This window comes from Narcine bancroftii, chromosome 14 (assembly GCF_036971445.1).
Source record: "Narcine bancroftii isolate sNarBan1 chromosome 14, sNarBan1.hap1, whole genome shotgun sequence".
Classification (NCBI taxonomy): domain Eukaryota; kingdom Metazoa; phylum Chordata; class Chondrichthyes; order Torpediniformes; family Narcinidae; genus Narcine; species Narcine bancroftii.
Window position 1 is genome coordinate 9840693 of NC_091482.1, and position 20769 is coordinate 9861461.

Genomic DNA, 20769 nt, shown 5'->3' on the forward strand with positions numbered 1-20769 from the left:
ATATATACTTCCATTGTCTGAATTCAAAATTTGAATAACAGATTGTAGTTTACAAGATTTAATCTTCCTAATGGAGAACTCTGCTACAAATGGGAAGGAAAGAATTTGCTTTTGTAACAATTTGTGTGTAAAGACTTGGCTTATTTCAAAGCATCCGACGAATTGTACTTCATTCCTTATAAAAAAAAAAGCAAGATAAATTGTTGAGAATGCTGCAATCACAAAGACTTCTTTCATGAGACTCTATAAAGTTCAGCCAAATTTTCAATTGAATGCAAAGTTTCTCTGACAATAATCTTGGTTATCCTGCATTCTTTTTTCAATTAAAGCCATTGATTCCCAATTATTATTTCCTCAACCAGCTCCTCTGAAAACACAATAAATGATTGACTCTTGTTCATAAGAAGCTGCTTGCACTATGTTATGAATTTGTTTTAAAATTGCTGCAGTTTGCAAGTCATTTGCTTAATGATGAAGTGTGAGAAATTAGTAGTAATTAGAAAAACTTTGATATCCTGGCACCCTCAGGACCTTGGTAGTGGTCAATTTATATTACTGCTATAAATATTCCAACACTAGATTTCTGGATTCAGTTTTGAAGCCCTGGCTAAATAGAGCAACTTTAATTTTTAATGTGTGCTGCCTTGTAATTAAAATATTTAAGAAATCTTATTATTTGCCAAGTTTAAATGATCTGAAGTTCATTACAAAAATGCATTTGCAACACTGATTCCACAGTCACAGTTATAAAAGTTCATTGGTTTTATCTGATTGTTTCAAAAATTATTTGGTCTGGAAAAGTGTACAATATTTCATTTTGGCAGCAACTTCTTCATCTGGGAAAGTAAGTTCAAGTTTGTATATCTACAACCAGACAAAATAGTATTTCTCTGGTCCAAGATGCACATACATACTCACATTACACAACATTACACAACTCTTCTGATCCATAAGCCCGTGGCGCTGAATAACCCCAATTAATTAGTATGTTTTGAAGGGTGGGAGGAAACTGGTTGAAATCCACCCAGACACAAGGAGAACGTAAGAACTCCTCACAGACAGCACCAGATTTGAACCTTGCTGTTAAGACGTTGCACTCGTGCCCTTAGCTGGGGGGGGGGAGGAGAGAATCAGGCAAAACTAATGCATTTGTTAATGTAACCAAAGGCTCTACTTTTATCGGTTCATATTATTTTTATTCCAGGTATAGAACGTGATGCAGTTAAAATATTTACAAAATACATTTCACCAGATGCTTCCAGACCAATTCCCATTATAGAAGCAATGAGAAATGACATAGTAGGTAAGTAATCAACAGAGTTATTTCTTCAACTAGGAGGTGGGTGTGTCTGCCTAACCATGCAAAATAATTTAAATGGTCTTTGAATTACAAGTTAAGCAAGTAAGAATTTAAAAAAAAGATTTTTTTTTCTTTCCTGACATCTAATCTTCCGGGTATGAAAGATAACTTTTCAGAGCCTGATATTATTGACATGTTAGACTATGTTCATAAAACAGATTAGCATTGGTTTTGAGTTTTGTTGAACAATTCTTCCAGTTTTCACAGATGGTTTCTGATTAAATATTCTATTATTACTTGGATTGATTTTCTTTCCATCCTGCTTCTATCTTCTCTCCCTGGAACTTAATTTCCTCTTCAATCCTCGTGGCAAATACAGAACTTGAATTGTTTTGAACTTGTTTGTCTTTCAACTCTTCCTTGTTGCAAAGTTTGTTGTAATAGCAAAAATAGCCAATATTGCTTTCATTCAAATTTTGAATTTCTCTTGTCAATTGACTGACATATTTGGAATCAGGATCTATTGTCAAGAATGAGTCACGAAATACTTTTTGTGGCAACATCACAGTGCAAACATTTATTCAAACCACCTTTACAACAATAAATTTAAAAAAAGTGCACAAAACTTCAACTTTGGTTCATTGATTATTCAGGAATTTGATGGCAGCAGAGAAGAAGCTCTCCTTCTGCCGCTGAGTGCTCGACTTTAGCCTCCTGTACCTTTTTCCCCCGACAATTGCAGTGGAGAGGGTGTGGCCTGGGTGGTGGTGGTCCTTGAGGACAGAGGCTGCTTTTTTAAGACACCATCTCATGTAGATGTCCTCGATGGAGTGAAGTCTGGTGCCTGTGATGTCGCAGGCCAAGTTAACAACCCTCTTGTGTTTTTTTTTCTTGTTCTGAGCATCGGCACTTCCATACCAGACAATGATGCAACCAGCCAGAATGCTCTCCACGGTACACCTGTAGAAGTTTGAGGGTCTTTGGTGATGTACCGAATCTCTTCAAACACTTCACAAAGTATAGCCACTGGCGAGTCTTCTTTATAATTGCATCAACATGGAGGCTCCAGGATAGATACTCTCTTACTTGACCCTCTCGATGAAGACTGACATTGGAATTGTGCCTTCCCACACAGTCATGGGTGTATGAGTAGAGCAGTGGGTGAAATATGTATCCTTGAGGTGCGCCTGTGTTGATGATCAGTGAGAAGGAGACGTTGTTCCCAATTCATACTGACTGTGGTCTTCCGATGAGGAAGTCAAGGATCCAATGGCAAGGAGGGGGAGGGGTGCAGAAGCCCAGAGTTTGTAGCTTCTTGACCTATGATGTATTCAAGAAAGAATTAATATTTTAAATTATCTTCATCCAGAATTTAATCTTAAAGATTATTCAACTAATCTTTGTCAAGATCTGATGCAGTAAGTTATTTAAGCATGGAAGTTGGTTCAACCAATTGAAACTGCACCCAATTTTTGCTTTCACTTTTATGCTTGTCACAATTCATTTCTTTTAAGTTTGCCATTGTCATATTGTGTTTACATCATAAATTAGAAATGGTCTATGGTTGAAAAGTGCAATTCTAGTGGCAGTGAACTTGCCACAGTTTAGATAAAAATGTGCTTTTGTCTTCACAGCTAAGATATGTGGAGAAGATGGACAAGTAGATCCCAACTGTTTTGCTTCTGCTCAAGCTGTAATGTACATTATGATGGAAAAAGAGTAAGTGCATTTGATTGAAATTGAGTTCAATAAGAGTTAAGAAAATTAAAGACTGCGAATTCTTAAGGAGTGGGATTCTAGCTTGTTTTGAAGTTGATGCAGAACCATTTTTCAATGTGTGATGTTGCCATCTGTCTGTCGCAGATGGATATATGTCTGATTTGTTCATGAAGCAACCACGTACAGTAAAACCTCCGGAATCCAGCACCTATGGGGATTGCGCATGTCAGATATGCAAATCTTCCATATGCCTGTGACTCTTGGTGCCTAACTAATACACCTGGATTAAGAAAAAACAGTGCAAAAGACAAAAGACTGCAAAATTTTTGAAGTAATTTGAAATAAAGTCAGTATTGTAGCCCATAATTATGTAATGTTCGCTTTAATCTGGTAATTCCCATAATTTACAAAGTTTAAATTCGAACCGTGGTTGGTGGCTCTGTAACAGCATTGCACTAACAGCTATGCTAACCCCTCCCTTCCTCAAGTTGATGGATAAAACCTTACTAATATACTCAATAATGTACTAATAAAGATAAAGACTCTTATTAAGCAGGGAGTAGGGAAACACTTTGGCAAAGGCACCCCAGTGACGAGTGGCATCGGCCGGCTCTTCATCTTGGGTGACGACATTTTATTCAAACAGCTGCTGGGGGTGGGACATGACTGGGGCGCTCCACTGGCGGAATATTTGCTCACATCTTCACCAAGGATTTGTGTGTTGCTTTGGAGAACATTTCCTATTTCAAACTTTTATTTATTTTTATCTAGTTATTTTGCTGGTTGCTTGAATTCCGGATAACAAGGATTTTACTGCATTACAAGATTTAAAAAAATTGTATCTGCTGGAAAAACTTTAAAAGCTGTTATTTTCAGTAGTACAGCAGAAAGAGATGTTATGGATTTAGCTGTGACTAATTATATTATGCAATGCTGCCCAGTGTATCAAGAAACAAACAGGAGTGATAGACACTGCAGGTTTAACGGTGCTTGATGTAATTTCACTGACTTGTGTTTTATTGCGTGGTGAAGAACAGTAAACTTGAAATCTGTCAGCTTCAAACAGATCATTATCCACTGACAGCTGGTATGTCACTGTGCAATTTTTTTTATTAAATAAATTCTTGTCCTCCTGTTCCAATTAGTGGCAAATAGTGCAATAAGCACATTTAGTTGAGAATATAATTGGGTGTGCAGCAATTCTCAGTATTGTTCTCGCACCATGCAAGTATCTGTCACTTGCCCAACATCAGTTGACTAGTTTGCATAGTGTGGCACTGTTTAAATTAAAGAAAGCACAGTTGCAGCAAGCTTTATTTGTTTTGTTGAGCAGAAACTTAGAAATTGAAGAAGTCCTGAAGTTGGTAGTAATTTGATTTGGATAAACACAAAAACTGTGAACAAATAGAATTTGTAGAGACTCAGCAGGTCAGGTGGCATCCATGAAAAGAAATGGTCAGTCAGTGTTTCTGATCAGGACCCTTTATTGAAACTCAGTCACTTTCCCTAAACTACCATGACGTGATTACAAAGATGAGCATTTTTTATCTTGAATATGAGAACACACTGCAATCCATTTGTTTCTTTTGTTCTCGTTGTACTGTGGTCCAATTCAGTTGAGAAATGTTTAACAGAATCTCCTGTGTGACAGGAAGCCATTCTTTAATCTTAATGACTAAAGAGAGGAGGTTGAGAAGTTCCTGCCAGTTTAGATTTTGGTGAAGCTCATGTGCTCTTTCCCTTCATCCAGGCAAAATGTGTGCTGTTTGTTCCAATAATAACGTCATTGTGACAGATGAGATAAATAAGAAACAATGGGACCCATCAGGGATTGAAGTAACAATCTTCCCATGGAGCCTGAAGACACAAGTGAAGCTATTAATGAATGCCTGCCTATTTTCCATGAAGAAGAAAGGGGCAGAGCAGACTAATTGAACATCAAAAGCTAGAGATGTTGGATGTCTTAAAGGTAGATAAATCTCCTGGGCTTGATGAAGTATATGCCAGGGAGTTAAGGGAACTTTTAAATCTCCTTTGAACGCACAAGATGTGCCAAATGATGGAGGGCAGCGAGTGTGATGGCTTGCTCCCTGCCCCAAAAGAAGGGCAGCAGGGACAAGCCAGGTGATTCCAGGTGGTTGAGTCAAACATCAGAGGTTGGAAATTATTGGAAAAAGTTCTGAGCACATGATTAATCCAATGTTGGGAGAAGGGACAGGTCCTGGGGGAGTAGATTTTGGACAGAGATGAGGAAAAATAGTTTTTCCCAGAGAGTAGTGAATGTTTGGAATTCTCTAACCAGGGAAGTGGTTGAGGCTGCTTCATTAAACATATTTAAAATTCGGTTAGATAAATTTTTACATGATAGAGGAATTAGGGGATATGGGGAGAAGGCAGGTAGGTGGAGTTAGGTCATAAATTAGATCAGCCATGATCGTATTGAATGGCGGAGCAGGCTCGATGGGCCATTTTTGGTTCCTACTTCCTATGGTCAGTGATGTTCAGCTTGGTTTCAAAGTTCTGTCTTACAAATTTGGTTGTATGTTATTTGAGGAAATGACCAAGTTTGTCAATGAAAAAACACAAATGCTGGAGGAACTCAGCAGGTCAAACAGTGCCTTTATGTAGCAAAGGTAAAGATACATCACCAACATTTTGGGCTTGAGCCCTTCATCAAAGTATGTCAATGAGGATAGTGCAGTTGATATAGACTATGTGCATCTTTTGACACAATCCCTCCTGGGAGACTGGTCCAGGGCAATTTGGGAAATCAGTTGTAAAATTTTCTAGGTCATACCCAGGGATAGTTTTTGTGATTTTATATTAAAAAAATTAAAAGCCCTATGATGAGTGGTGTCGTAAAAACACACAGAAATAGTGGAGAAACTCAGCTGGTCTCGCAGCTTCCATAAGAGGTAACGATATATTACTGATATTTCAGGCTTGAGACCTTCCTCAAGGAATAAGCCAGGAAGGCATAAGAATGAAGACTGGCTGGGGGTGGGGGGGGGGGGGGGGTGGGGGGTGGGGGAGTCCAGAACAACCAAAGGTGGTAATTGGATATGTTAAGAGGAGAGGTGAGAATTGATTTTGGCTCTGTGAAAGGAGACAGGGAAAAGGGAAGAGAGGGAGAGACACACACACACACACACACACACACACACACACACACACACACACACACACACACACACACACACACACACACACACACACACACACACACACACAGAGCTAGGGGAAAGGCAATGGTGGGGAAAGGGGGGGGCGTTGTTTAACAAAAACTGGTGAAGTCCAGTGGCCACCCATTTCAATTCCCCATTCCATTCCCTTGCTGACATGTCTGCCCATGGTCTCGTGCACTGCCAGACCAGACCACCTGCAAATTGGAGGAACACACTTCATCTTCTGTCTGGGTACCCATCCAACTGGATGGCATTAACATTAACTCCTCTGGTTTCCATTAAACCACCCCCTTCCCCATTCTTCTTCCCCCTGTCATCTTTTCCTTAGCTGTGTCTGTCTCTTTCCTTTTTCTTCTGTCTCCTTTCACAGAGACAAAATCAATTCTAAGCTCTCCTCTTAATATCTCCAATTAACACCTTTTTGTTGGTGTGGACTCTTTCCCCCTGTCAGTCTTTATTTTTACACCTTCCTGTTCTTTGCTTATTTCTTGAGGAAGGGCTCAGGCCTGAAACATTGGTTATATATGGTTACTTCCTATGGAAGCTGCAAGACTGGCTGAGTTCCTCCCACCATTTCTGTGTGTTTTAACACAATCACAGCATCTACAGACTTTTGTATTTCATGACGAGTGATATACCTCGGGGATCAGTGTTGAGGCCCTTGTTTGTTATTTATATTGATGATGCAAATATGGGAAATACAAGTAAGTTCACACATGATACGAGTGAAAAGTATGTGCTTTGGCTACAAATAATATTGACAAGTTATATTGTGGGCAAAGTACCGATGGATGCAATTTAATCCGGAAAAGTATGAAGTAAGCGTTTTGGAAGGATTGATAAGGCTCAGATATGCACAATGAATGATAGAATGGTAGGAAGTACTGGAGCACAAAAGGTCTCGGAGTGTACATCCGAAAATCCCTAAAAGCTGTAGACAGATAAGATTAAAGTGATTTAGAAGGCATTCAGGATATTTGCCTTGATTAGCTAAGGCATACAATTTAAGAGCTGGGATGTTCTAATTTATATCTTTGGCTTGGCTTCGCGGACGAAGATTTATGGAGGGGGTAAATGTCCACGTCAGCTGCAGGCTCGTTTGTGGCTGACAAGTCCGATGCGGGACAGGCAGACACGGTTGCAGCGGTTGCAGGGGAAAATTGGTGGGTCGGGGTTGGGTGTTGGGTTTTTCCTCCTATGTCTTTTGTCAGTGAGGTGGGCACTGCGGTCTTCTTCAAAGGAGGTTGCTGCCCGCCGAACTGTGAGGCGCCAAAGTGTACGGTTTGAGGCGATATCAGCCCACTGGCGGTGGTCAATGTGGCAGGCACCAAGAGATTTCTTTAGGCAGTCCTTGTACCTCTTCTTTGGTGCACCTGTGTCACGGTAGCCAGTGGAGAGCTCGCCATATAACACGATCTTGGGAAGGCGATGGTCCTCCATTCTGGAGACGTGACCCACCCAGCGCAGCTGGATCTTCAGCAGCGTGGATTCGATGCTGTCGGCCTCTGCCATCTCGAGTACTTCGATGTTAGGGATGAAGGCGCTCCAATGAATGTTGAGGATGGAGCAGAGACAACGTTGGTGGAAGCGTTCTAGGAGCCATAGGTGATGCCGGTAGAGGACCCATGATTCGGAGCCGAACAGGAGTGTGGGTATGACAACGGCTCTGTATACGCTTATCTTTGTGAGGTTTTTCAGTTGGTTGTTTTTCCAGACTCTTTTGTGTAGTCTTCCAAAGGCGCTATTTGCCTTGGCGAGTTTGTTGTCTATCTCGTTGTCGATCCTTGCATCTGATGAAATGGTGCAGCCGAGATAGGTAAACTGGTTGACCGTTTTGAGTTTTGTGTGCCCGATGGAGATGTGGGGGGGCTGGTAGTCAAGGTGGGGAGCTGGCTGATGGAGGACCTCCGTTTTCTTCAGGCTGACTTCCAGACCAAACATTTTGGCAGTTTCCGCAAAACAGGACGTCAAGCGCTGAAGAGCTGGCTCTGAATGGGCAACTAAAGCGACATCGTCTGCAAAGAGTAGTTCACGGACAAGTTTCTCTTGTGTCTTGGTGTGAGCTTGCAGGCGCCTCAGATTGAAGAGACTGCCATCCGTGCGGTACTGGATGTAAACAGCGTCTTCATTGTTGAGGTCTTTCATGGCTTGGTTCAGCATCATGCTGAAGAAGATTGAAAAGAGGGTTGGTGCGAGAACACAGCCTTGCTTCACGCCATTGTTAATGGAGAAGGGTTCAGAGAGCTCATTGCTGTACCTGACCCGACCTTGTTGGTTTTTGTGCAGTTGGATAACCATGTTGAGGAACTTTGGGGGGCATCCGATGCGCTCTAGCATTTTCCAAAGCCCTTTCCTACTCAAGGTGTCGAAGGCTTTGGTGAGGTCAACAAAGGTGATGTAGAGTCCTTTGTTTTGTTCTCTGCACTTTTCTTGGAGCTGTCTGAGGGCAAAGACCATGTCAGTAGTTCCTCTGTTTGCGCGAAAGCCGCACTGTGATTCTGGGAGAATATTCTCGGCGACACTAGATATTATTCTATTTAGGAGAATCCTAGCGAAGATTTTGCCTGCAATGGAGAGCAGCGTGATTCCCCTGTAGTTTGAGCAGTCTGATTTCTCGCCTTTGTTTTTGTACAGGGTGATGATGATGGCATCACGAAGGTCCTGAGGCAGTTTTCCTTGGTCCCAACAAAGCTTGAAAAACTCATGCAGTTTGACATGCAGAGTTTTGCCGCCAGCCTTCCAGACCTCTGGGGGGATTCCATCCATACCTGCTGCTTTGCCACTTTTCAGTTGTTCAATTGCATTAGTTAAGCCACACTTGGGAGTACAGAGTACATTTCTAGTCATCTTGGTTATGGAAGGACGTGATTATACTGGAGTGGTTATAGAGGAAATTTGCCATGATGTCCTCTGTATGAGGAGAGACTTGTTAAGTTGCCTATTTTTCTTGGGAGTGGAGAAGGCCTGACTGAGTTATTCAAAAGTATGAGAGACGTAGCAAAGATAGATCGGACCTTTTCCTCAAGACGATTGTCGTGGGTTCAAGGTGATGGGAAGAGATATAGAGAAGACCTGAGATAAGATGTTTTAACTCTGGGTATGGTTGAAATATGAAATTTGATGCCTTGTGTTCTTGTGGAGGCATGAGGTACCCTCACAGGATTTTAAAAAAATTAAAATGCCCTTGTGCAGCAAATTGAAGTTGTGTGGTTGGGTACTTGATGACATCTGAGCCGAAAAGCCTGTTTCCTTGCGCATGTCTCTAATATTTTTCATTTGCCTGACCAGGAAAGGGCAACAGGTGTTTAATTTTGGGACCTCACTAAGTAGTTACTATCTGCTATCTGAAAATAACCAGTTTTATTAAATTAACTTGATAACTCTATTAAAGCCAAGATATCGCTTATTGTCATGAGAGCCAAAACTTTCAATAAATGATAAAGATCAGATGGCCTGATATTGTGGAGAATTGCTGGCAATTCCAATGCAACCGCCTGTTTCCCAATGTTAATACCATAAAGTTTGGATTTTCACACATTCAGGCTTGAACACAAGTCTTGAACTTGCTGACATCTCTTTGCCAGTGTTTCTTAAACCATAGTTCACAGCTGGATTCCTTGAGGAGTCCAGCATGGGAGCCCAAAGGTTTCCCAGCATTTGTACCTGCAACTGGTACATCATCACCATTTGTTTTGGTGAATGGTTAAGGTAAATTTTGGTTAATTTCCATCTTACCTCAAGCAATTAAATGGAGTGAAACACCTTTGGCTCAATCATTCCAAATCTGGTGTTAAAAAAGTCACATCAACTGAAGTACTGTACAGTGATGACTTGCCAAAGAGTACAGGAATTCAACAGGCCCCTAATTTGGCACTTTGGTTAATATTCTGGCATCTTAAACAGCACAGACATTTGTCAGCCAAAAGGCCTGTTGTGTTGTTTAGTGTCTAGCTCTAGTGTGAAGCAAAAATACTTCACACCAATGGATCCTATCGTGGTTAAACAATACAATAAATTAGCCTGTCTACACATACAAACAACCTTGTATGCAAGTGAATCAAGGAAAAGTAATTGTTTGCTAAAATATTTCAGTTTATCTTCTTAGACATGGATTTTTCTTTTCTTTGCTATCGACTAAGTACAGAGTACATTGTCTCATGCCCATCAAGACTTTTATGTTGTCAATGCTGGGATGCTACCAGCATTCTTTTTACTGATGGATTGTCCATAAATGAGATTGTAATGTAATATCAGTCTCCTGGTCCACACTGATCTGTGCACTCGGGCATAAACGATGAGACTGAGAAAATTATGAACATGATTTATTGCCATCTTGTGGTTAAATGATAAACTTAATTTAAGCTATGGTTTTGTATACTCCATCTTCTTCTGTGTCACAATTTATGAATTAATCAGCCAGAATTTGCAATCACTGGTGAGGAGCCTCTGCTCACTGTTGACATCTGAAATAAATCTTTTCCCTTGCTGTATTTTGGTTCAGCATCTAAGCGATGTTGGCTCAACAATGATGAAATGACAGATTCTATTTGTTGCAAAAAAAAAAGTTGCTATAGGAACTCGGGCAGCATCTAAGGAGGGAAATGGAGAGTTAACGTTTTGGATCTAGACCCTTCCCTTTGCATATTCTAACTGACCCACTGAATTCCTCCAGACTTTATTGTTTAACTCCTCCAGTAACATCTTTTTTTGCTCTGGATTCCAGCATCTGTAGGCTCTTGTGTCTCCAACTTCCATTTGATATGTTTACAGAAGCACGGTTGTCAGTTATGTGGTCTGATGCTTGCTTCTTGTTGCCATTTTGGAAGAACGATCAAGTTGTCGTCATGCCCACTTTGTTCATGATTAGCTGTTTAATTTTACAGTATTACTTCTCCTTTTTCCTGCCACCCCATTGCATGCTTGATATGGGAGAGGAACAGATAAAATTCCATAAATGTTGGTTTTATTTTAGATATCTTGCAATGTTTCAGAAATTAGTGCTACAATTGCTTAGAAGCAGGAAAGTCTATTAATTTTTCATGTTTTGAAGCTAACTAAGCACGTTAATATGGGCAACTAGATATATCTTTACAAGCCGTATATTCCTTCTCATAACATCATCTCTTGTAGTTTATTTATGGCCCAGTTTAATTTTTCTTGTTACCTAACCTTTTTAACGGGTGAAGTTGACCGTTACCCAAATTCTCTGCAAACGTCAATTCAAAACTGTGCAAATATTCCAGGAAGAAATGCAGATTTATTTACATTGTGATTTGGCATTTAAGGCTACAGTGGAGTTGTAGTGATCCATCTAACCTTAACTAATGGATCACAGACCTGAAATGTTGTTTTTTTTTTTCTCTCTCTTGGTCAACAAAAGATTCTAGGTTCTTCAGTATTTTTGCATTTTGCGTTTGGATTTTTAAATATGTTTTCATAGCAATTGGGGAGTGCAAATTATTTTTATTAATCCTAACTATCACTTCAGTTGCACATTCCCAACCAATTAGTTCTCGTAACTTGAACACCGCTGAGTTGTCACTTGTTAATTAAGTTTTGGAAATTTTCTTTGGATTTGCATTGCAGGAAGGCGCATATAAAATTATAGGCCATAGAAGCAAAGTAAGTTGGTTGTTTTCAATTTCGGTTTTCCAGCATTTTCAGATTTTCTTGTGCTGACCCAGAACTTGCCAACGGTGATGATGACTGAATGAAATTTGTTGCCATATATATTAGACAATGTACAGATTCAATGAAAATCTTATTTGCTGCAGCGTTCCAGGTACATAAAGCACACAGCACTTGAGAAGAGAAAAACACATGAATATTGACAATTGGCCCTAGTGCCAAAATAATGTGCTGAGTGAGTAGTGCAGACACATCTTCAGTGGTCTTGAAGCAGTGTTATGGTTAGGGGAGGAGAAGGAGATTCAAGAGCCTTGGGCGGGCTGGGGGAAACATTGTGAACTGCGGTCTTTACAGTGAAATGAGTTCTGAGTGAAGAAGACATTTGCCCAGAGTTTAAAAAAAATTTTTTTAGATTATCTCCATTAGTTCCAACAATGGCTCATACTTGATATAATCCATAGCACAGTAAGTATTCTGCCAAATATTTAAGCTATTTCAGCCAAGTATCTATGGTATCTTCCACCAATGCAAATAGATTTATTATGTGGTCAGAGTGGGTGCCCTGTAAACAATAATCAGGCATCTTTTCCATTAAGTGTTGAAAGTAATCACTTTGGAAGAGGCTTCTATTCAGGCTAAAGTTGCATATATTTTGTAGGTTCTGTATCATGGGCTGAAGTATGTACTGTATGTTTTATTGTTCACATTCTGTGTAAAATAAATTATGATCTTTTTAATTTTTCATTCTCCTCCAGGCACTTTACAGAGTTTTTACGGAGTCACCATTTTTGTAAATATCAAATTGAAGTGTTGACTAGTGGCACTGTTTACTTGGCTGACATTCTTTTTAATGAGTCGGCGTTGTTCTATTTCTCAGAGGTAAGATGTAATGTGGAGCGCTGAAATTACATGACTCTTATTTTTGGTGGGGGGGGGATGAACAGCAGATGTGTTTGGATTAAATTAACCTATCATTCATCAAGGATGTGCAGTGGGTGCTTGAATTTGTGTAAATCCACCTTCTAACAAGAAATGGAAGATTTTTAAAATTTAAGCATGCAACACAGTAACGGGCCTTTTTGGCCCAAGACCCTATGCTGTCCAATTACATCTAATTGACTTACAAGCTCTGGAATGTTTTGAATGGTGGGAGGAAACTGGAGGACCCGGAGGAAACCCATTCAGACACAGGGAGAGAGTACAAACTCCTTACAGACAACACAGGATTCAAACCGCAGTCCAAATCACTGGTGCTGTAACAGCGTTGCGCTAACTGTGCTTCCATGAGTAATAAAAATGGATGAGTTATGTTAATATAAAGCTATGTTCTGGTGTCTCTAAATGGGAAACTAGAGTTGCTGGGGAAAAAAAAATGAATGTCATTGAATGGAATTTACCAATAAATCCTCAAACTAATGTTCAGTGGAAGTAAGTGCTAGCTGCTGTTGTTCAGGGATCTTCTATGCAATCTAATGCCCACGACCTTTTGCAGTCGATGTGGCAAAATGAGCAGTTAAATCCTCCCTTAGTCAGGAAAAAAAACTGTATGCTTGTTGGTAACATGCCTGCATCTGAATCTCGAAATTGAAGGCAAAACCACGTTATAGATATTGTGCATCTTATGGTGGAAGAGTCTTTGATGCAGTACTGAGGAAATGCTGAATGACTGTCTATCAAATGAAATGGTACTCTTTGAAGTTCCCATGATTCTCTGCTCAGCCAGCTAAAGCATTACTTCTTCACTGTTTTGGATTTTATTTTGTGCAAAAATGGTGCATGTTTTCCTTCATTTAATTATGACCATGACTGCGTGGAAGATAACTTGTTGCATTTGTATGCTCCCTGAATGATGGGGGTTTGTTTAGCATTTAATTTTTCTGCTTTCTTTTCCTTCCAGTACATGGAGAAAGAAGAGGCTATAAATATTCTGCAGTTTTGGTTAGCTGCAGAAAATTTCCAAGCTCACCTTGCTGCTAAAAAAGGGCAATACGATGGTCAAGAAGCACAGAACGATGCCATGATTTTGTATGACAAGTGAGTTTTGGGATGTGGGCCATGATGGATTGAGCATTGCATTTCATGCGCAAGGTTTGTGGAAGTGAATGCCAACTGTGGGTGACATCTCCAAGTCTCTGGGCGAATAAACCAAAAGATAATATAAAGATTCGTGATTTGCATGCAACCCGTTGCTTCTAATTTAGCAAGGGAATACATTTTGACGTGGCGAAAGCCGAAAAGCTCTTCATGTGTTCTCAGTGGGTGTTTCTAATTGCCTTCAAATTTCATGGCAAGTATGGTGAAACCAGTGTAGGTTTTTTCTATGGCTCAAGATAATAGTGTTTGTAGCAATGCTTTAATTTGCATGCAGCAGTAAGCATTTGTTTTCCCGTATCTCCGTCCTTCAGGCTTGTGCTGGTTAAAATTTGAATTGGGTGGTTCTGTGATACCCACTTATTTAATTGTTACACATCTATCTTCAGATACTTTTCCTTGCAAGCCACACACCCTTTAGGATTTGACGATTTGGTCCGATTAGAAATAGAGTCAAATATCTGCAGAGAAGGAGGACCACTTCCTGACTGTTTCACCACTCCATTAAGGCAAGCCTGGACAACAATGGAAAAAGTGAGCTGGCTTCCACTGATTTTAAATGCATGTTTCAAGTATTTAATTTCAAATGGACATTAAATCACTCTGGCTTTTTCAAGACTTTTTGAAAAGAAAACTAGGAACATAAACAAGGGTTCTGTCCATTGTTCCAAACTTTTTTTTTTCCGTTAACTTTTAGATGCATATTTATTTTTTTAATTATAAATTCAGCTTCATAACTTTGCAGAATTGTATGTAAGATCAACTAGATGTAAGTGATGGACATTATCGAGTCATAAAGCATGGAAACAGCCCCTTGGGCCAACAGTTTGTACCAACCAACAAGTGACTAATTACTTTAACCATACGCGTATCCCATTCTTTTTTCCCTATTCTCCCTAACCTCCCTCAGACTGCACACCAGCTGCATTAAGGTGTGGGAGGAACATCAGACCAAACCTATCCTTGCAGATTAACTTCAGTACAATTAGAATCTGAGCAGTCAGCTTTGCATTTCAGCATGTGGAAGCAGGAAATAATCTATAAATAATAGTCTAAATAATGATTTCAGTTGGGATAATGTAGAAATCAGCTGATTTTTAATCTAAGAGGGCCTCTTTTACTGTACAAAAACAATAAATATGCATGTTAAGATTATCCTCATTATAATGTTAAATAGCTCATCACTTTATACCCTTCAGGTGTACTTGCCTGGTTTCTTGTCAAGTAATTTGTATTACAAATACTTGAATGATCTCATCCATTCGGTGCAAAACAACGAATTTACAAAAGCCTACACTTCATTTCCTGTCCAAGGACCAAATAGCCCTCACGAAAATGAGTCCAGCACGGGCAACCCTGATGGTAGTCTACCACAGGTAAGGAAAGAACCTGTGTTTATAGTTCCATTATTTAAAATACATACCCTATATACTCGTGTAATAGTCGATCCCATGTAATAGTGGTAATAGTCGATCCCATGTAATAGTGGATCCCTTTCTTTCCCCAAAAATCGTGCATTTTCAGATATCCCATGTAAAAGTTGACCATGTCCCCCTATCTAAGCTCCCATTGGTCCGACTGTGAACCCTTGCCTTGGCCAACTGCTGTACAGAGTTCCCGATGCCCCATCCTTAGATCCTCTTCTCTGCTACCCGGCAACCATGAATCCTAATCCTGGCCACCGGCGAACTGGAGCTCCCAACACCAACTGCAGATTTTCACCTCAGCCAAATGCCCATCTGAGCTCCTGACACCCCGACCATGGATCGACTGCCCATCCTTCCAAGCTACCAATGCCCCGACCATGAATCCTTGCCCTGGCTGCCCACCCACCAGAGCTCCTAATGCCCTGAATGTGGACTTCCTACCCAGTCCAAGCCATCCGAGCTCCCAAAGCCTTAAACGATGCCAGTATATACTACGGTCAAAAGTAGTGTCTGTGTAAAAGTACACCCCCACCCCCCCCCCTAAAAAAAAATTAGTCCTTAAAACTCGACTAATATGCGAGAGTATACTGTACTCCAAATTTTAGACTCTGTTCTGGTGAAAATTCCAGTGACTTTTTTCCAGACCCAGTATAAAATGACCAACTTGATTATATGAAGTTGCTTAAAAATTTCTTATCTTTCCTTTATAATATTTTCAAAGTACACCACAGTGAATAAAGTTAAACAAGAAAATCAGCAGATGTTGGGTTCAAATACAATGCACAAAAGAACTGGAGAAACCCAGCAGGTCAGACAGTGTCCATAGGGAATGAAGGGTAACCAAACATTGGTTACCCTCTTCTCTTATGATCACTGCTTGACCTGCTGAGCTTCTCCAGCACATTTTTCTAATGCCAAAGCCGAGATTTACTTTTCAGAAATATTAGCCTGATTGCGTACAACCTCTCAAATAGCAGGTGCACAACGTGGTTACCACGGCACTATTATGGCACCAGCGATCAAGGTTCGAACCCGGAACTATATGTAAAGCCTGATCTATGTTGACCCATTTTAGTTATTGGATGGTTAATAGAAATTGGTGCCTGCCAGGTTTATGTTGCTTACAAGGTGAAGAATTGGGTACAAAACATGAATTTTGCATTTTGGTATGTTTTTACTAAGTTGCGCAATAGCATGGATCTCCAAGTGGCCACCAATTTCAATTTCCCATCCCATTCCTTTGCTGTCGTATCGGACCATGGTCTCATGCACTGCCAGACTGAGAGCACCTGCAAATTGGAGGAACAACACCACATCTTCCATCTGGGCACCCTCCAACCCAATGGAATGAATATTGACTTCTTCCCCCATTGCCGTCCCCCCCCACTTCTGTCTCTCCTTTTTCCCTATCTTCTTTCATACATCAAAATATATTCTCACCTCTCCCCTTATCATATCCAATTAACACCTTTTGTGGGTCTGGACTCTTTCCCCCAGCCAATGCTGTCTCAATTCTGAGATCTCCTGGTTTTTTTTTGTTTATTCCTTGAAGGGCTCAGGCCTGAAATGTCAGTGATATATTTTTGTCTCCAATGGATGCTGAAAGATCAGCTAGTTCCTCCAGCATTTTGGTATTTTTTTTTGCTACAATCACAGCATCTGCAGACTTTTCACACAAAGCAGGAAGCAATTTGCCACTTTGAGGTTTACCTGGATATTGGACAAACAGATGTTTGCACCTTTGTTTTTCTTGTACATTTTAAACCTCTTTTGTCAAGTGTGTTATTCAAGAAATGCCAGACAGTGTCATTTTTTAGTCTGCATTGATGCTAATTTTGTGTTTTTTTTTAAATAGCATGGTGTCAGAAAGACGGCAGTAAAAATCTTAAAGAACTTTGATGAAGCAATAGTAGTTGATGCTGCAAGCTTAGAGCCGGAATCTTTATATCACAGGACATTTGCAGGGTGAGTCACAGCTGCAAATATTAAGGCTGAGCAGTTTCTGTTTTCCTGTCTTGTCAATGAATAATTATTGAAATCAAGATGGGACAGGACATAAAAATTGTTTGGTCATCTTGGGCAGTCTGTCAGGCTCGAGGATGATTTGCTTTATTTTGGATCTAAGGGGACTAAGATGATGTAGGAGATGCAGACTATTCCACATAATGGGGAGGCGTGCCTAATGGAGACAGACAGATGGGTATAATTTGTGAGATGACACGGTCCTTTCACCATTTGTGTTGGGCTTCATTGTGGATTTGAGGTTCTCGGTCTTATCCCGAATGGCCCACTCTTCCTGCAACTGAGCTTGGAACAAAGTCAGGAGCTTGGTATCAAACATGCGAACGGCAAAGGCCATGTATTGAAGCAAACACATGAGAAATGAGGGCCTCAATACTGACGATGTCAGCATGAGAGAGGATGCTAAAAATTGTTGGCTTCTCCTTCCATTAGATTGGCATATTTTGCAAAAATGGCGTTATCTGTACAATGCATTCTGCTATACAAGAGCACCGATATCGCACTGCTGTATGGTAGATAAGATTTGCATTCTGTTTGCAGTTTTGATTATCAAATACCCTTCACCTCGGTTGGTCACACCTCTGTTGTGGCACGCTGAAAACAACGGTGAATTTGATAATCAGCGACTGCCTTTGCTTGAAATATGAATATAATCTATGTTTTCAGACCTCATACTATGATCATTTATAGTTGGAGAGCATTGACGTGCACCAGGGCAGGTTGGTGAAGGCCCTCACTTTGTAGAAAGTGAGTGCAAGGCCCATCCACTTCTGTTTCAGTAAACGAGTTATTGAAAACTCAGAGGTCAGCTTCCAAATAAGAGGTTATCTTTTGGTAAAACCCACGAGGGGGGCAAGTTTCTGCGACGAGACACTGAAGTGGCTGATTGAAGAAGATCAGTTTGTGCGTGTCCAATGAACATCTCTCTCTGAAACCAACAAAGACCTTCTTGTGCGGTAACAATTTAAGTTAAAGCACCAGTGAACTGGAGAAAAGAACAGTGAAACAAAGAACTTTCCTGAACACATAAACATTACATACATGTCCACTTAGAATTAGAAGGGGGGGGGGGGTTAAGTTAATAGCAATAGTTAAATATTGATCTTATTATTAAGTATGAAGAAAATTAAAAACATTTTTGTTTGAGTAACCATTGTCTTCGTTAATTTCTGTTTGGAGCCCTCTGGGCTCTTAACAGCTCAAACACAGTTATGTCAGGCTTGATGACCTTTGTTCTGGAGTGCAGCTGTTGTAGGATGAATGATTTCCCAATAGTCCTGTAGATTAGCTCCACTCCAGTGGCAAGCTTGTTGAAGGTAAAGAACACCACTGCAGCAAGAAACTTTCTGATAAGTGTTAGGCCACAAAATGCAACCTTGTTTGATCTTGGTCTCCATTGAGATTGGCTCTCTTGTTGTTGGTTAGGTTTGTGACTTGAAGGCCATCGTGCAAACATAATATGGAGGCCGATTTTTGAAGGGAAGCCAAATTTGAGAAGAATGTGGCACAGAAAGACCTGCTTGATGGAATCAAAAGCTCTAGGCTTATTGAAAAAGACTAGGTCACATGATTGATGTTCCTGCATTCCTGTTGGAGTTTGTAAATGGGAGTGAAGATTGAGTTCTATTGTACCTCCAAATGCTTGGCACCCAGGAGCTAGAGGGACAATTTCAAAAATTTATAGCTCTATTCTGTCAATCAAAAGGCAATCACTTTTGAAAATAAAGTCAGAATGGGAGCTAGAAACGGAAGTTGAGGAGAAACTGGGAAGAGGCTATTGGCAGAATTTGCTGTACCACTTCCTGCACGTGGTTGGGACTTGTTCAATTTACAGGATCCACCTTTTCTAAATCCAAACTGGCAACAATTTATCCTGAAATAGAGGACAAATGCAATGGAAGTAATGGCTCCCCTTGACACTTAAGTCGCATGTTGTATCAATGCCCCAAAATACAGGGATTCTGGAGCAGAGTCTTTTGCACATTATCCAAAATATTTAAAGTTAATTTGCAACTCTGCATGTTAATTGCATTATTTGGAATCTATGACAATTCCCTAAATTCTCTACAGAAAATGATAATAGGTTTGCATCCTTGCTGGCCAAGCGTCTAATCTTGTTGCACTCGAAGTCTGATAGGTGCCCTTCTCTTACACAATGGATTAAGGATATCAGCTTCTTTATTAAACTAGAGAAAATCAAATAGACATGAGGGTCCACTGGAAAAATTTCCGTAATTACCATAGGGCGGCACGATTGGCACATGCCTTTACAGTGCCAGCAATTGGGACCAGGATTCGAACCTGCGCTGTCTGCAAAGAGTTTGTATGCTCTCCCCGTGTCTGTGTGGTTTCCCCCGGGGGGGATTTGGTTTCCTCCCGCCATTCAAAACATACCACGGTGTAGCTTAATTGGGCGGCAAGGAGTTGTGGGCTGAAATGGCCTGTTACCGTGTTGTATGTTTAAATTTAACCCTTTATGCAGTATTTTGCTGAATTATGAGTGCTTACATAGTAAATGTCTAACTGCGAGATGGTTCACTAGTATAATTGCAGGGGGGGGTGGTCTGGGTGTGTATCTGAGGTATATGTGAATATTTATGTATGTGTGTATTGGATTTTCTTTGTGTGTGTGTAACAATGTACATCTGTATAATGTGAACAAATACATTTTGGAGAAAATGTATTTTCTCAATAAATACATTTTGGAGAAAAATAAATAAATGTTTGGAATCCACACTTTTGGGGACAACTTTCTGGCCATTTTTCATGAACAATAGTGATTGACGTGGAGTTTAGAACTGGAATCTTTTTGTCACAGGACTTTTGCAGTAGAAATCACCGTTGCAAACATTGAGACTGAACAGTTTATAACAAGAAGACGCTGACATCACTAAATACTTAGGATGGAATGTAATAGAAAAACTGTTCAGCGCTGAGATTTTGATCAGGATTTCCTGCGACATTGATGTTTTCTTGGACTAAAAGTGGGTGAAATGGAAGTTGTTTCATTTCCAAAATGGGAGTGAATTTCCACATCTCAAAAAATGAATTTCTTGATGTGTGAAAGAAAGATGAATATTGGTGTTTTATTGGAAATTTGTACAGTAAAGTTCCTGCATTTGACTCAGAGGCACCATAATTTTTCTGGCAAAAGTACCAAGCGGCTTTAAATATAAATAAATGTTTGCCCACAATGTAATTGAATATAATTCACATTTGCATAACTATATACAGTTTCATTGATTTGATTTGTCCCTGAGATCTAAATATATATTGAATTGGATCCCATTTAACTCTCAACGGCTGTACAAAAGATCATGTACTCAGTCCTTCAGTTTGAATTTAGCCTGGCTCATTATATTTTAGATGCTCTCAGTTCCAGTAATGAGTCGTGTGT

The 20769-nt window shown here is 40.1% G+C and overlaps 1 protein-coding gene across 4 annotated transcripts in view; it reads left to right on the forward strand.

The window, feature by feature from the left end:
- The window catches only part of akap10 (A kinase (PRKA) anchor protein 10), a 56982-nt gene that overhangs the window by 29340 nt on the left and 6873 nt on the right, over positions 1-20769 (forward strand). For all 4 annotated transcript variants that reach the window (XM_069911628.1, XM_069911630.1, XM_069911631.1 and 1 more), the window contains 7 exons: positions 1205-1303; positions 2935-3019; positions 12588-12711; positions 13730-13866; positions 14313-14457; positions 15123-15299; positions 17206-17315. In XM_069911628.1, the coding sequence (XP_069767729.1) occupies positions 1205-1303; positions 2935-3019; positions 12588-12711; positions 13730-13866; positions 14313-14457; positions 15123-15299; positions 17206-17315 (877 nt within the window). The remainder of the gene's footprint in view (positions 1-1204; positions 1304-2934; positions 3020-12587; positions 12712-13729; positions 13867-14312; positions 14458-15122; positions 15300-17205; positions 17316-20769) is intronic.